The 17,806-nt window shown below is 41.2% G+C and overlaps 1 protein-coding gene across 1 annotated transcript in view; it reads left to right on the top strand.

Annotated features, from left to right (window-relative positions):
• Positions 1-17,806, top strand: part of dnah10 (dynein axonemal heavy chain 10) — a 109,071-nt gene that overhangs the window by 19,762 nt on the left and 71,503 nt on the right. The window contains 13 exon segments of the mRNA XM_036598948.1: positions 1,277-1,471; positions 1,561-1,731; positions 2,998-3,174; positions 3,583-3,753; positions 4,400-4,551; positions 5,472-5,623; positions 6,800-6,964; positions 8,820-9,027; positions 10,577-10,733; positions 12,001-12,480; positions 14,506-14,664; positions 14,839-14,955; positions 15,572-15,674. Coding sequence (XP_036454841.1) covers positions 1,277-1,471; positions 1,561-1,731; positions 2,998-3,174; positions 3,583-3,753; positions 4,400-4,551; positions 5,472-5,623; positions 6,800-6,964; positions 8,820-9,027; positions 10,577-10,733; positions 12,001-12,480; positions 14,506-14,664; positions 14,839-14,955; positions 15,572-15,674 — 2,407 coding nt within the window.

Here is a 17,806-nt window from a genome sequence, read left to right as displayed (position 1 = left end):
AATGGTACAACACTCAAAAAACACATTACTTCATTAACAGCTACCAGCGCTGCTCTGTAGGCGACCCTGCCAGTCTGCAGTGACAGCAGAGGAGGGTAAAGTTCAGCTCCTCACTGCTGGGCTTTAGTTACATTTAGGGCATCATATGACTTCAAAGAGGGGGGCAATTATTTATTATCACCCACCGCTAATTCTGATACAAAGCTGATGTCAGCTATTCACCAGCTTCTTGTTCGACAAATAAACTAAGATAAAACAGTGGTTATCATATTTTTTAACTGAGAAAATTCTCACATTTGTGGGTTTATTTGGTCTCTTGTTCAGCCGTCTTGCCCGTTTTTCCTTTTTACTCATATCTCTCTGTTTGGAGTCTCTGAAAAACCTCAGTTTGGAGGGTCATGTAGCCCCAACACTTCGCCCTACCCCTCTATCTCAACAAGAATCGGGACACCTTACACCTAGATGTGAAGGCCAGAACAGAGGGCTAAGGGCTGAGTGGTAGGGGCGAGGGGTGAAATGGGATTGGGCCAAAGTCATTCAGAGTGGTTTAATGAGAAATGCACCAAATCAGAATTCTTCACAGTGTTGGGGGTACAAAGTAGACATCAGAAGAGAACCTACTTTACAGAAAGCTATAACATGAAACGGACACACTGCCTGAAGTCCGAGGTGGGTTTTATGATCATTTTTGAGAAGGTTTTGTTTAAACATGTTCATGGTGGAAAGGAAAAAATAAGGCAAAATAGCACCAAAAGAATTTAAGAACACCCAAATAATTTACGATTTATCATTAATTTACCATTATCAACGTTTCATACTGTCGCTATCCAAAAAAAAAAACAAGTATCTCCAAAATAGTAAACTCACAGGAGGAGGCAAAAACGTTCTTTACTTTTAAGTTAAGTCATTATAAAGAGATTTTATTTCATGCAATTTCGCAGCATTTCTATTGGCCCGTTCTTCATGAAATTTTCACTCGATGCAAAGGGCAGCTGATTTTTCAAACGATATCAAAGAATGAAAAAAAGTTGAGGCACTTGTGGACAGTGACGATATGAAAACCCAGAAGACACATGTAGGTCCATTGTTTGTGGACCTGCCGCCACTTCTGGTTCCTGTCACCACCACTGTAAAGAAATCTGAGTCCACAGGTTTCTCTTCAATCCACTATTTCAAATCAAAGCGCTTTGAATGACTTTGTTTAGATCTCAATGACTGAACTGAAGTGTTTGTAACTGAACTGTGAACTTCATCCCTTAATTCCCTCAACTTCCAGACCTTGGAGGAGTTTTACAATATCTTTGGGCCGGAGCTGAAAGCAGTGACAGGTGACCCTAAGCGAATAGATGATGTACTGCGCTGGGTGGACAGCCTGGTGGTGCCCATCGAGGAGCTGAACTTTGACCCTTTTAACATCCGAAAGATGGGCAGCTGGAAGATGGTCATGCAGGATTTCAAGAGCAAAGTTCAGGTGGGGCTACATGTCAGTATCTTTAGTTTGATTGTTGTGAACTCAGTTTTTTAGACTGTGTTTGTGCTGTCGATCTCCTGTTGATTTAGGCTATTGAAGGAGAAGCCATCAATTTCATTGACCAGTCCTTCAAGACCCTGCGATCAGCATCTGCGGCCTTCGATATGCTGCTGAAATTCAAGCACATTCGCTCCAGAGAAGCTATCAACAATCAGATGATGAAGAAGTTCAGTGATATTCTGGCTCAGTACTGCAAAGAGGTGACTATGCTGCATAAAGGCAGTATTTAACATCAAACACAGCAAAATTCCCAGATAGATAGGTAGGTAGGTAGGTCGGTATGTAGGTAGGTCGGTATGTAGGTAGTTAGGTTGGTAAGTAGGTAGGTAGGTAGGCAGTTAGGTTGGTAGGTAGATAGGTCGGTAGGTCAGTAGGTAGGTAGGTAGGTAGGTATGTAGGTAGTTAGGTTGGTAGGTCAGTGGGTAGATAGGTCAGTAGGTAGGTAGGTCAGCAGGTAGGTAGGTAGGTATGTAGGTAGTTAGGTTGGTAGGTCAGTGGGTAGGTAGGTCGGTAGGTAGGTAGGTCGGTATGTAGGTAGGTCGGCAGGTAGGTAGGTAGGTCAGTATGTAGGTAGGTCGGCAAGTAGGTAGGTAGTTAGGTTGGTAAGTAGGTAGGTATGTAGGCAGTTAGGTAGGTGGGTAGATAGGTCGGTAGGTCAGTAGGTAGGTAGGTCAGCAGGTAGGTAGGTAGGTATGTAGGTAGTTAGGTTGGTAAGTAGGTAGGTAGGTAGGTAGTTAGGTTGGTAAGTAGGTAGGTAGGTAGGCAGTTAGGTTGGTAGGTAGATAGGTCGGTAGGTCAGTAGGTAGGCAGTTAGGTTGGTAGGTAGATAGGTAGGTAGGTCAGTAGGTAGGTAGGTCAGCAGGTAGGTAGGTAGGTATGTAGGTAGTTAGGTTGGTAGGTCAGTGGGTAGGTAGGTAGGTAGGTAGGTCGGTATGTAGGTAGGTCAGCAGGTAGGTATGTAGGTAGGTCGGCAAGTAGGTAGGTAGTTAGGTTGGTAAGTAGGTAGGTAGGTAGGCAGTTAGGTTGGTAGGTAGATAGGTCGGTAGGTCAGTAGGTAGGCAGTTAGGTTGGTAGGTAGATAGGTAGGTAGGTCAGTAGGTAGGTAGGTCAGCAGGTAGGTAGGTAGGTATGTAGGTAGTTAGGTTGGTAGGTCAGTGGGTAGGTAGGTAGGTAGGTAGGTCGGTATGTAGGTAGGTCAGCAGGTAGGTATGTAGGTAGGTCGGCAAGTAGGTAGGTAGTTAGGTTGGTAAGTAGGTAGGTAGGTAGGCAGTTAGGTTGGTAGGTAGATAGGTCGGTAGGTCAGTAGGTAAGTAGGTCAGCAGGTAGGTAGGAGTGTGTGTGGGCTCTTGTAGTCAGCTCTTTGACTGGGCAGGGGGGGGCACGATGGAAGCCCCAACTCTGGGAAAGAAGCTGTTTCTCAGTCTGTTGGTGCACGACCGTTTTAATCAAAGTTTGACTTTTTGCAGGTGGACATCATAAACAACATGTTTGTCCAACACAAAGATAACCCACCTTTGAATAAGAATCAGCCACCTGTGGCAGGAGCCATATACTGGGAGCGCTCTCTCTTTCACCGCATCAAAAACACCATCATACGGTTCCTGGAGGTGCCCGAAATGCTGGAGAGCGAACAGGGAAAAGCTGTAAGACGCCTGTCTATGTAATAAATACATTACATATGTTTCCAAATTATCCAATGACATATGAGAAACAGTCTTTAGGTTCAGAGCACACAGAACTTAATGAAACGTTTACACAAATGAACTCAAATTAACAAAAAGCACAAACAAAATCAAACGATGTGCTGCGCTTGTGTGTGATTGGTGAAAGTTTTAGAATTACCTCCCTATTCACATCAGTTCATTTGGCTTGTCAGGTCTTTGGCATTATGAAGCCATCTTCCAACACTAAAATGTTTAAATTTATTTTAATTTTTGGGTCGATATTCTCTAGTTTGAAAAAAAAAAAGCAATTTTGAATAATATTTGTGAATGAAATACAATGTGAATTTGTGCCTAAAGTGCACAGAGAGACATGTGTTGTGTTTGCAGGTGAAGGCGAAGTACCTAGAGGTGGGTATTCGCATGCGGGACTATGAAGTTAAGAAGTATGAGTGCTGGAGAGAGGCGACGGAGCAGGCGCTACCTCTGCTCATGAAGAGAACCCTGCTGCTTATGCTCAACAGCTCTGGGGTCGCCTGTGGAGACATTGCACCAGAGACAGTAAGAGAATCTTGTATATTATAAAGTATCAGTGCAAATAAAATGTCATAGCCTGGATATTCACATCAGTGATGCCACACTCAATACCAATAACAACATACAGCAAAGCCACGTCTGTTAGCAGGTTTTGCTGTATCATTTAAGGTTTGGAACAGAACAGCTATTACTGAGGGAGCTCTGAGTTTGGCCAATTACAGAAGACCATTCACTCCACATTTATTACTGTCAGACTGTAAAAACTACACACACTGCAGATTCATACTGGATTAAAATCACTCCACAGTTATTACTGTCAGACTGTAAAACTACACACACTGCAGATTCATACTGGATTAAAATCGCTCCACAATTATTACCGTCAGACTTAAACCTACACACACTGCAGATTCATACTGGATTAAAATCACTCCACAATTATTACTGTCAGACTGTAAAACTACACACACTGCAGATTCATACTGGATTAAAATCACTCACATTTATTACCGTCAGACTGTAAAACTACACACACTAAAACTGAGTAAAAACTGAGACACTCTCATAACTACATAACTTACACAATAGTTTCATAGTACTTAGTCATAATAGATACTGAATAATGTATGTATCAGATGAGCCTGGTGACCTGTAGTTTGTGTTTTTTCAGGAGCAGGACTTGGAGAAGGGGCTGCACTTTGTGGTGAACTTTGCTCCGGAGCTGAAGGAGATCATTTCTGAGACCAAGTACCTGGAGCAGCTGGGCTACTCTGTACCTGAACTGGCCCGTAACGTGGCTCTGCAGGAGGACAAGTTCCTCAGGTAGTACTAGAGCTCTGGCAACTTTTCTAATCCTATAATATGTGAAACTCTCATACACCGATCAGGCATAACATTATGACCACCTCCTTGTTTCTACGCTCATTGTCCATTTTATCAGCTCCACTTACTATATAGGTGCACTTTGTAGTTCTACAGTTACAGACTGTAGTCCATCTGTTTCTCTGATACTTTGTTAGCCCCCTTTTACCCTGTTCTTCAGTGGTCAGGACCCCCATGGACCCTCACAGAGCAGGTACTATTTGGGTGGAGGATCATTCTCAGCACTGACGTGGTGGTGGTGTGTTGCGCTGGTACGAGTGGATCAGACACAGCAGTGCTGCTGGAGTTTTTAAACACTGTGTCCACTCACTGTCCACTCTATTAAACACTCCTACCCTGTCGGTCCACCTTGTAGATGTAAAGTCAGAGATGATAGCTCATCTGCTGCTGCACAGTTTGTGTTGGTCAACCTCTAGTCCTTCATCAGTGGTCACAGGACGCTGGTCACAGGACGCTGTTGGCTGGATATTTTTGGTTGGTGGACTATTCTCAGTCCAGCAGTGACACTGAGGTGTTTAAAAACTCCAGAAGCACTGCTGTGTCTGATCCACTCAGATCAGCACAACACACACTAACACACCACCACCACGTCAATGTTACTGCAGTGCTGAGAATGATCCACCACCCAAATAGTACCTGCTCTGTGAGGGTCCATGGGGGTCCTGACCACTGAAGAACAGGGTAAAAGGGGGCTAACAAAGTATCAGAGAAACAGATGGACTACAGTCTGTAACTGTAGAACTACAAAGTGCACCTATATAGTAAGTGGAGCTGATAAAATGGACAATGAGCGTAGAAACAAGGAGGTGGTCATAATGTTATGCCTGATCGGTGTATAAGCCCATTTCTCTTGTGTTTAGATACGTGGACGGACTGAAGAATCTAGTGAACCGCTTCCACTCTCTGATGGACAGTCTGAATGACCCAGAGTTCTTCCTGCTAGCCACACAGGTGCAAGAACTGAGGAGGGTGATGCGCTCTGGATGCAAAAGACTTAACTGGAATTCCTTGGGTAAGCTAGATGTTCAATGCCAAATATGCAGCTTATAGAATGAAGGGTGAAGTTATCATTCATTTCCCAAAGGCAATTGCAAGAATGACTGACTCTGCTAAGCTGTGTATGACTTTGCTGTACTTGAATCAAATGTGCACTATGATGTTGTAGAAATTTATGGCTCCTCTGATAACTTAGTAGTAACTAAGTAAATTTATAACACATAAAAAATTAAAATGCTTTAAAATTAGTAAATCAAGATTGTTCCACCATCAATTCTCTACTTCACCAGTCTCATTTACAAATAAAATACTGATACAAAAACAGACAGTCCTAAATCAGCACAACAGTTAATAGTTACTAAAAGCAGGTTAATTTTAATATGGTTAAGGTATACACTGCAAAAAATGATATCTTGTCAAGTGCAATTGTCCTGCATATAGTAAATAAATCCAATATTTCTCCTGTTGAGATTGTTTTCCTTATTTCTAGACATTTTTACTGCTTTTCACTGCTTTACTATGTGCTTGAAACCAGCAAAATTATCCACCAGTAAAGTGAGATAGTTTTATTTGATAAAATTACCTAAAATAAATAAATATTGTTTGGAAATAAGGTAAATAATCGTATAATATGTGCATGACCATCCCAAAATAGGTAATATTAGATATTTTGACTGGATTTAAGATCATTTTCACTTGACAAGATACCATTTTTTTCAGTTTAGAGCTAAAAACCATGTCTGATGATACCTGTCTGATGTCAGCTGGTAAACTCTTCCAAAGTCTTGACTCAGCAAGCGCAGAGGTACGATCACCTTGATCACCAGGAGTAGTTGAGAACAGATAATTATTAGATAATGTCTTATGACTAGTCAGAATAACAACAGCCATGTAGTATTTGAGAAGTCATTGAGAAGCTGATCTCTAAGAGATCTTGGAGGAGCATATAGGGCCACCTTATACTGGATTCTGCAATGAACTGAAAGCCAATGCACAGACACTAAAACTGAACTTTTTGTTGTACCAGTTTTGGGCTGCATTTTGTACTGTGTACCCAAGATACAGTGCATCACAGTGAGCCAGTTGGGATGAATGACTTTTTCCATAGATGGAGTGAGATGATTTCCATCTGGAAATAGTTCTAGGATGGAAAAGATTAGACGTCGCATGTGTGTTTGCTCCCGTCCTGCAGGTATTTCAGAATTCATCAACCGAAGCGACCAGGCTGCCTCAAAGTTTGAGTCCTTGGTGAACCAGATTAAGAAGAACGAAAACGACATAGACGCCAAGCTTCAGTCCATTGAATCAGCGAACCTTTTCAAATTCCCAGCTCCAGACAAAGCAGGAGACCTACCAGGTAATGACCAGTATGTAGCTCACGCTGTTAACAAGGAGAGGTCAGCTCAACTCAAAATGATATAGTAACTGATTACATGGCTTTTCCTGAGTTGACTTAATTTGAGGACACCAGAGTTCACACAACTCAAGTTTCTTAGTTGAGTCAACAGTTCTTTCAGTTTTTTAGTTCTGCGTGTCAGTTAGGTAAATAAAATGAGCTTGTTTTTTTACACTCAGCTTCCCCCACCAGCCAGGACTCTTTCCATCACACAATCCTGCTAGACATTTTTCCTCTGGGGCTCAAACACACAACCTCCTGTTGTGGTGACGGCTTAGTCCACTGCACCACTCAGAAACACTTGAAGCAGCTCAGATTTTGTGTCTACAAATGTTTAATACACTGGAGAAAATATTTGTTGTTTTAACTTTAAAGCCATGCATCATCTCATGTGGTGTAACTGTCTAATAATTCATCCCAACGTCAGGAGGTTGTGAGTTTGAATCCCAGCAATACCACAGCTGTCCATGTCTAGAAGCCCAAGAAGAAAATATGCTGGATGGGACTGTGTGATAGAAGGAGCGCCAGCTAGTGAAGAAATTGAGTAAAAAAACACAAATTCAGCTTTGTTTATCTCACTGAGATGCAGACCTAGAAACAGTAGCTGGGAGAACTTTTGACTCAACCAAGAAGTCTGAGTTGTGTGAACTCTGGTGTCCTCAAGTTGAGTCAACTCAAGAAAAGCCATGTAATCAGTCACTATGTCATTTTAGGTTGAGCTAATTTTTTACAGTGTAGAGGTGATCAACCAGAAAAAAACAATGAGTGTGTTTACATTCACTCAATAATCCGATAACTGCAGAAAATCAGATTTTGTCAGTAATCCGATCAACACGTTTACATGCTTTACCTGAAAACATGAATTTACATCATCTAGAAGAAGAATGTTCAATCCTTTATTTCGTGTTTCGGGTTTCAGCGCCGCTCCTACAGTATTTTGCTGCCGTCTCGCGACATCCACCGTCTGATCTCACACATGCGCAGACTGAGAAATCTGATAGAAATCAGAGCGTGAGGTTATATGCACTGAGAAATCTGATTACTGAGCTAGAATCCAGCTCTCTTTATCGTATTTCTTAATCAGATTTCTAGATCGGAGTATGGTGTTACATGACCATTTGAATAATCAGATAATGCCGAAATCCGATTATGATCAGATTATTGAGTGTATGTATATGCACTCAATGTTGGACACCTGAACATCTCGTAAAGGCTTCCATTTCTCACTCATATACCTTCAGAATAAGCAGTTTATTTCCTATTTAATTACTGAATAATACGCCTTGATGAAATAAGTCAGGGATTTTAAGGGGTTAAGGTCCAAAGAATCATGCAGAGTGAACACAGATTAATCAACTGAATATTTTGTTGAATTTCTAAGTGAAAAAACAAACAACAAAACAAACAAACAAACAAAAAAAAATAATATATATATATATATATATATTAAACATATATGTTGCTAGTAAACTGCTACTGCCTACAGCTATCACATAGATTCATTCAGCAGAACCTGATTTAATTTAGTAGAGGATTAATTAGATAGACCAAGTATTGAATGATAAATACTGGACATACTCAAGGAGAGCTTTAAAAATCGTTATACTAACACACTAACTCACGCAAATGACAGTGTTTTGTTTATTTGTATTAATTCTAATCTTCCTTTTTTTTACAAATAAATGCCTCAGATCACAGATATTGTTGCACAGAACATATAATTAACATGTCAAGTTAATGTATATGTCATTAACATGTTGCTTCCTAGCGTTCTAATGTCCTGATATGAAGCGTGTGTATTTGTCCCCTGCTGCAGGAGTGAAGGAGTTCTTTGAGCTGATTGAGAGAGAGAGGGCAAAAGACGTGAACCTGCTGAGCAGGAAGTACACAGCCATTGGTCCTCTCCTTACCAAGATGGAGAGCCTCATCATGCAGACGAGCAGCGGCAAGGCCAAGCGCATGGCCCAGTACTACGCTTACTGGGAGCGCAAAGTCTATGACTCGCTCAGCAAGATGGTGCTGAAGTAAGAACTGCTGTTTTTAACTGAAATGTTAAATATACACAAGCAGTTCAACTGAAGAGCTGCTGGTCACTGGCTCACCACGACTATATGGTTAAATCTGCTCAAAATGCAATCAACCCAGTACAGATGTCAGATGTCAGCAGAGTAACAGTTATTTGTAGTAGTTTCTGGCTTCTTATTGAGAGTTGCCTCATTCCACTTGATAACCTGACAACATTCATATTCTGGGTTAAAATCCTTTAACCCTTTTTACAGTAGTTTTAATGCACTGTTAAAAATGAGAGGTCAGCTCAACTCAAAATTATATAGTAACTGATTGCATGGCTTTTCTTGAGTTGACTCAACTTGAGGACACCAGAGTTCACACAACTCAAACTTCTTCAAAAGTTCTCTTAATTTTTAGTTCTGCATCTCAGTGAGGTAAATAAAATGAACCTGTTTTTTAAAACTTCTCCACCAGCCAGGACTCTTTCCATCACACATTCCTGCTGGACGTTTTTCCTCTTGAGTACACACTTATGGATGGCTATGGCATCGCTAGGGTTCAAACTCACAACCTCCTGTTGGGGTAACGGCTTAGTCCACTGCACCACCCAGGAACACTTGAAGCAGCTCAGATTTTGTGTCTACAAATGTTTAATATACTGGAGTAAATATGTGTTGTTTTAACTTTAAAGCAGGGCATCGTCTCATGTGGTCCAGCTGTCTAATAATTCATCCCAACGTCAGGAGGTTGTGAGTTTAAATCCCAGCAATGCCATAGCTGTTCATATCTGGAAGCCCACGAAGAAAATATGCCAGATGGGACTGTGTGATAGAAGGAGCGCCAGCTAGTGGGGAAATACAGTTGAAAAACAGTAGCTGGGAGAATTTCTGACTCAACCAAGAAGTTTGAGTTGGGTGAACTCTGGTGTCCTCAAGTTGAGTCAACTCAAGAAAAGCCATGTAATCAGTTACTATATCATTTTGAGTTGAGCTGACCTCTCATTTTTAACAGTGTGTCTGTTCTGGAGGCTAAATGTGCAACTGTGCATTTTATTTCTTCAGTAATGTTGATGGAATATATTTAGGTGGGAATGTGTACGTTTATAAAAGCAGAAGCAGATTTTTGACTTCAGTTTTTTGACATCAAGTAAGTTGCAGTTGTGCTGTCGGCTGTCAGTTTATCTCTACAAGGCCGTCTTCGTGGGCTAAATTGTTTTTCCCTCATTGCTCACTAACAGCTCAACACAGAGGCACAACATTTCCCACAGAGAGGCGACATTGTCCTAGTTAATCTGATCACAGACTTATGAAAAAAATATGTTATTTGATTATATCAATTAAAAATGTCAGATGCTATTTCTATTCTGTTGGCAGAATGGCCACTAGAGGGCCTGAAGAAAGAGGCTACTCTTGCTTATACTTCCAAAATTTCAGTGTTGACCATTGAAAGCTGAATTTTGAAATTCATCAGTGTAAAAGGCAGCCATTAGCAGCAAAGACAGTCACTGAGCTTTATACCAAAGACTTTTATGTAACATTGTGGACTGTGAATTTTCTATGACAGGAACATACAGCTGTTCAACACCGCTCTGATGGGCTCCACCCCTCTGTTCCAAATCGAGACCATCCTCTCTGCTCCAGAGATCGTGCTGCACCCCAAAAGTAATGAGGTGTACAAGCTCATTATGCAGAGCGTTCGGGACTGCGTGGAGAGCACCAAGGTGGGCAGATTATAAAACTGCATTTTAATATTTGTGAATTAAAATAACTTCAAACATCACTGTTCTGTCTTATTTATGCTGAATGAGCTAAATGGGGAAATGGAGACAAGAAACATTTAAACATAATTTTTGCCCGTTGCTGGAAAACCAAGGGAGCATAATTGGTCTTGCCCTCTCTGGATGGTCCTCCCTCCCTCTCTGCTCTCATTTAGTGCAATGCTAGCCAACATGGGCGTCTGTTAGCTGACGTAACAGAATTAGCGTTCTCTTCCAAGCGTGTTGAGCTGTTCAACGAGGTTGTGTTAGCGGCAGTTTAATATATATATATATACACACCAATCAGACATAACATTATGACCACCTCCTCGTTTCTACGCTCATTGTCCATTTTATCAGCTCCACTTACTATATAGGTGCACTTTGTAGTTCTACAGTTACAGACTGTAGTCCATCTGTTTCTCTGATACTTTGTTAGCCCCCTTTTACCCTGTTCTTCAGTGGTCAGGACCCCCATGAACCCTCAGAGCAGGTACTATATAGGTGGTGGATCATTCTCAGCACTGCAGTAACACTGACGTGGTGGTGGTGTGTTAGTGTGTGTTGTGCTGGTCTGAGTGGATCAGACACAGCAGTGCTGCTGGACTTTTTAAACACCTCAGTGTCACTGCTGGACTGAGAATAGTCCACCAACCAAAAATATCCAGCCAACAGCGTCCTGTGGGCAGCGTCCTGTGACCACTGATAAAGGACTAGAGGATGACCAACACAAACTGTGCCGCAGCAGATGAGCTATCGTCTCTGACTTCACATCTACAAGGTGGACCGACAAGGTAGGAGTGTCTAATAGAGTGGACAGTGGGTGGATACAGTGTTTAAAAACTCCAGCAGCACTGCTGTGTCTGATCCACTCAGACCAGCGCAACGCACACTAACACACCACCACCACGTCAGTGTTACTGCAGTGCTGAGAATGATCCACCACCCAAATAGTACCTGCTCTGTGAGGGTCCATGGGGGCCCTGACCACTGAAGAACAGGGTAAAAGGGGGCTAACTCAGTATAATCTATAGAGGATGGTATGACCACAATGTTCATATCTCATACTGTATTATATCTAGTATTAGGCATTTAAGTGTCCACTGCATAACATGTGTCCATTGTTTCAAGTATTCATTGTAGTACATTGTATTGCACACTGCACTGATGTGATGGTTAAGTGTTCATCATCTTAACCCTATAACTTTGCTCTCTCACCCTCCTTCTGTAGAGGTTTGTTCGCTGGATGCACGGCACCTGTATCGAGTGTCCACCGCAGCGCGTGGACGGCGAGGACGAGCCACTCATCTTCAGCTTCTACAGCGAGGTGTCCCAGCAGCCGCAGGTAAATGAGCGCGCCATGGTCGTATCCCAGAGTGCCCAGAGGCTCCTCAGCTCTGTGGGACGCTACCTGAACCGCTGGAAACGCTTTCGGCCGCTCTGGAAGCTGGACAAAGCCATCGTGATGGAGAAGTTTGCAGCTAAGAAGCCCTCGTGCATGATGTACGATGAGAAGCTACAGTTCTATACCCGTGTCAGCCAAGAGGTGGAGCAGCAGCCGCTGGTGAAGGATGACCACATCATCAGGCTGAACCTGGAGCCTCTGGCACGCACTGTGCAGGAGAACGCCCAAGCCTGGGTCACCTCTCTGGGCAGGCTGCTGAACGACTCAGCCCGGGAGGACCTGTACGCCCTCCGCAGTCAGCTACAGGTGATTTGAACATACATGTCAGGAACTGTTAGCATTTCAGTTGACTGTACTGTGCATGTCTGTCCTAAAGGTCTCATATAATTCACAGAATGTACAGTTGGTAGTGAACATTGCAGTCTGCACACAAGAAATAGGGACACAAGCATTGAGTTTTTCTATTATGTTTATTAGGGCCCCACCAATATGATAATTTTCGATAGTATTGGCTGATACTATTTTCTATTTATAGTTTAGATTTTACACTCCACTCTTAAAACAGTGCTTTACTGGCTTTTATGACTGTCAGTTCTTAGTCGTCACACTTCTTAAACTCAAATAAACTGCAGAAATGTCTCTCCTTACCAAGAAGTAATTAAATAATATAAATATTACCACTGGGAGCTCTGGAGTTATCCAGAACTTTCTCTTGCTTTCTTATTTTTAGTTAATTGTCTTTTATTTTTTTATTTTTCATCAAGTTATGTATATATGAAAAAAAACTTTCTATGAAGAGAACGGATGGAAAAAAATACAATTACAGAAAAATAAGATTATATATACGAACGTTGTATCTCCATTTTTGTGATGTGATTTGTGATAAATTGACCAAAAGAAATGGCCCAAAATGACCTGGAAAAAAGTCTGGTTCCATTGACTTACATTAATAGTAAAGTAAGTTTTTTGCTTCTAATGCAAATTTATCATTTTGGAGAAATCTACAGAAGTTTGACCTTGTTTCCTTGTTTCTACGCTCATTGTCCATTTTATCAGCTCCACTTACTATATAGGTGCACTTTGTAGTTCTACAGTTACAGACTGTAGTCCATCTGTTTCTCTGATACTTTGTTAGCCCCCTTTTACCCTGTTCTTCAGTGGTCAGGACCCCCATGGACCCTCACAGAGCAGGTACTATTTGGGTGGTGGATCTTTCTCAGCACTGCAGTAACACTGACGTGGTGGTCGTGTGTTAGTGTGTGTTGCGCTGGCCTGAGTGGATCAGACACAGCAGTGCTGCTGGAGTTTTTAAACACCTCAGTGTCACTACTGGACTGAGAATAGTCCACCAACCAAAAATATCCAGCCAACAGCTTCCTGTGGGCAGCGTCCTGTGACCACTGATGAAGGACTAGAGGATGACCAACACAAACTGTGCAGCAGCAGATGAGCTATCGTCTCTGACTTTACATCTACAAGGTGGACCGACAAGGTAGGAGTGTCTAATAGAGTGGACAGTGAGTGGACACAGTGTTTAAAAACTCCAGCAGCACTGCTGTGTCTGATCCACTCGTACCAGCACAACACACACTAACACACCACCACCACGTCAGTGTTACTGCAGTGCTGAGAATGATCCACCACCCATATAGTACCTGCTCTGTGAGGGTCCATGGGGGTCCTGACCACTGAAGAACAGGGTAAAAGGGGGCTAACAAAGTATCAGAGAAACAGATGGACCACAGTCTGTAACTGTAGAACTACAAAGTGCACCTATATAGTAAGTGGAGCTGATAAAATGGACAATGAGCGTAGAAACAAGGAGGTGGTCATAATGTTATGCCTGATCGGTGTATATACACACACACAACGTGCTATTAAGCTGTTCTAATGCCAAAGGTTAGATCTGAATGCATTTAACATGTTTTTGTTATTTAAACCATGATGGTGTGAAACAGTTAAGCAGGGGGTGACTCTTATTTGGTTCCCCAGTGGCACAGCAGTCTAAGACTTCACCTTATTGTCTGTGATAGCAAAATTTAATCCCATAGATGCAGCAACTACAAAGTGGGAAATTCTAAACTATTGGCACATTATTGCCGTTAATTTTGCTTATACTGATAATACAGTGGGTCATCATTATCGGTAATATCAGCTAATTATTGTATCGGTCGGGCTTTAATGTAAATAAAGTACATCAACCACCCCACCCCCCCCTTTAAAGTGTCTTTTAGGGGCTTGGTATATCTGTCTTTTTGTAAATGAGGGTTTGGATTAGTTTGAATTGAGTTCAACTGAAATTGAATTGAGCATTTTTATCATTGTAAACAGCAACTGTCAGACAATCTAAAGAGGACTCCAAACACGCTGGAAGACCTCAAGTTTGTCCTCGGCACCATCTCAAACATCCGAGACATGTCTCTGACAGTAGAGATGAGGTTCGTGGACATCCAGGAGCGATACAGGACTCTCAGCATGTACAACATACAAGTGAGCTCACCTCTCCTCTCCTATACAGAGCCTATAATTTATGAAATTTAATGCAGACAACAGTGACGCTGCCTAATTCTCCGGTAATCCTCTGTCGTAGTGGAATTATTGTTTAGTGACTCAGTTATGGTATTAACGCAGATTTATTGCTGGTGTTCGCCATGTGTTGTACAGGCTACAGAGGAGGAGCTGCAGCTGGTCGCCCGCATTGAGGAAGTGTGGAGCGATCTCTTTGCTGAGTCCAGACAGGTGGACCGCAGCCTGGGCAGAGTTAAGAAGACTTTCACTGAGGTGAGCACCTCAAACAGCTGCTGAGTAACTACTGCCAGCAGCGCCTCTGCTCATGCTACTTACACTGTATATAACAACACATATAGGGACCACGTCACAATAAGACTATCCTTAAAAAGGCCTTAAAACAGCTTATGAATAATTTGAAGTTTATTAATGGTTATTAATTAGGACATAAGCACCTTAAAATCATTACTAAGAAGTTATAAAACATAAACAAAATGAATCTTACTTTGTCTACTCTAGTAGTCAGCACTAAACGTGTCAGTTTCATCAGATATTCATATTCATCAGATATAACAGCTCACTGCTGCCCTTTCTTATATGTCATAACTGCTTATTAATGTTTTTAAGGTGTTTATGGCCTAATTAATGACCTTTAATAAACTAATTTTAAACCATTAACCCTTTATAAGGGTTGTTTTATGTGATGCTAAAATTCTGACTCTGTATTTTCTCATTTGTACAGCACTTTGAATGACAGCGGTGTATGAAAGGTGCTATATAAATAAATTTGACTTGCCTAAAATATGAGAGATGACTGGAATCATCCCCTTGCATTGTATCTCAGTTTAATATTGTACCGCAGTCAGTCTTGTTTTGTTGTCTCTGTCAGATCACTAAGGAGCAGATAGAGCAGTACAAGCAGGAACTAGCTATCTTCGCTGAGAGCTTCAACATGCATGGCCCAGGAGCAGCTGGAGACAACTTGGAGAAAGGTACACATAGTAGTGTTGGGCCAGAGGTGGACTCCCCTGGACTTCCTGAAATTATGACCTTTAAAGTGTTTATTTTTGCCCCGAGGTCTTAAATACGTACCATTGTAATGCCTGTGGGTGTTCTGTGTCTGATATATTCATCCTTAACGAATAAATAGGGTTGATCGTTTAGCTGCAAAGATTTTCCAACTTTGCCAGCTTTAATTTTCTCTTCTCAGCTTTGAGAAATCAGAATCGCTTTATTTTGCCCGGTATGTTACACATAAAAAGAATTTGTCTTGATGAATACACACCTGTATAACATGTAATATACTGAACAGACCAAACAAGCACACAGACTATTAACAAATATTTAACTAGGGCATAAAAAAATAAAAATTCAGTAAATAGAACAGAATAATAAAGGCCGATGTGAAAACAGCTGAAGAGATGTGTAAATATCTGTGCATATCGTCACTGTCCAAAAAAAAAGTATCTGCTTTTTTGGGATTTTTCATTTTCTACATAATTTGAGCTCAGCAACTGCCCTTCGCATTGTCTGAAAATTTCATGAAGAATGGACCAGGAGAAATGCTCCAGAATTGCTTGTAATAAAATATCTTCAAATTTACTTACTTTAAAAGTAAAGAAGTTTTCTTGGTGATATTTGTTTTTCTTTGGACAGCGACGATGTGCAGATATGGATGTCTGTACATATGCAGGTGTGAGTAAACATAATATAATATCTAATATATACAAAATATTACAGAATGATATGAACATTTGTCAAAAATTAACAATTATACTACACACCCTCCCACGGAATAATTCATTAGTTATATCGTCAGAATGCTTATTTAAAACAGAACATTGCCCTCGTTTTTGAGAATACAAATATATTTTTGTCATATATGATGTTGTTTACTTAGCAAACCAACCCAAACTCGTGTGATTGTTGATAGTAAAGTGCTGTTCCCCATTTCCTCTGGTTTACTGGGCTCAAGACAGCTGTTCTTGTTGATAGTTGTTTTAAAATGTTTGTGGTGATGTTTAAAGTTCTACTCAGTGCGAATTTTAATAGCTTATAAATAAATGACTGTATTTAACTGTATTTCTTCTCATTTTGCTCTGGTATCAAAGTGGTACCAAGAATTTCACTGGTATTGATAGCGACTACTTATAGTTTGGTTTTATGACACCTCTAATGAACACAAATATATAGGGACGCTTAGTTCCTCAGCACTCCGGTTTCCTCCCACAGTCCAAAAACATGCAGTCTGATTGGACATGCTGAATTGCCCCTAGGTGTGAGTGTGTGAATGTGTACGTCTGTCTGTCTGCCCTGTGATGGACTGGCGACCTGTCCAGGGTGTATCCTGCCTTCCGCCCAATGACAGCTGGGATAGGCTCCAGCGCCCCACCGCGACCCAGAAGGATAAGCGGTTTAGATGATGTATGTATGTATGTATGTATGTATGTATGTAGTTCCTTAGCTCAAAAAAGCTTGTGCTGATGGTCTTAAGTTGCATTACAGCTGGTTAAAAAAATGCCTTAAAAAGAATTATATTTAATATTTAACCTAAACCTGCAGATACCCTGAAAGTTTGGCCGCTCCAGTCAAGTTGCTTGTTCTCTGTAGGGGAAGTCAACACGTCCTCTCCAGAGAATACACTTCTGCGCATTTTAATGCACAACCAGTGTTTATTTGCTGAATTTAACATCTAGAAAATGGCCTGTTAAACCACATTTTTTTTTCCAATATCTTAAACTCAAATACATACACATTGTGTAATACAGTTTGAAAAAAATATATATAAGCGTGTTCCCTGTGCAGGATGTGTTAACTTACTTTCACTTAGAAAATCAGCAATACATACCCCAAAGCAAAAACCTGCGGAAAATCAGGGATGTTGGAGGATGTGTGGGGAGCGGGAAGCCAGTCACTGGCATGTATTTTGGGAATGCCCAATATTAAGACATTTTTGGACAGAGTTGCACAAAGTACTGATATATATATTTCGTTTAGAATTTCCCTGTAAATTTGATACACTTTTTCTAGGGGTGCTGGGTTTTGATGTGGCAAGATCGGACAAATATTTATGGAATATTCTATTAATTTCAAGTAAAAAAGTCAGAACAAGGAAGTGGCTGAT

Source organism: Colossoma macropomum, unplaced genomic scaffold (assembly GCF_904425465.1).
Source record: "Colossoma macropomum unplaced genomic scaffold, Colossoma_macropomum, whole genome shotgun sequence".
NCBI lineage: Eukaryota > Metazoa > Chordata > Actinopteri > Characiformes > Serrasalmidae > Colossoma > Colossoma macropomum.
The sequence above is the reverse complement of the archived record's forward strand: the minus strand, read 5'-3'. Positions and strand labels throughout refer to the sequence as shown.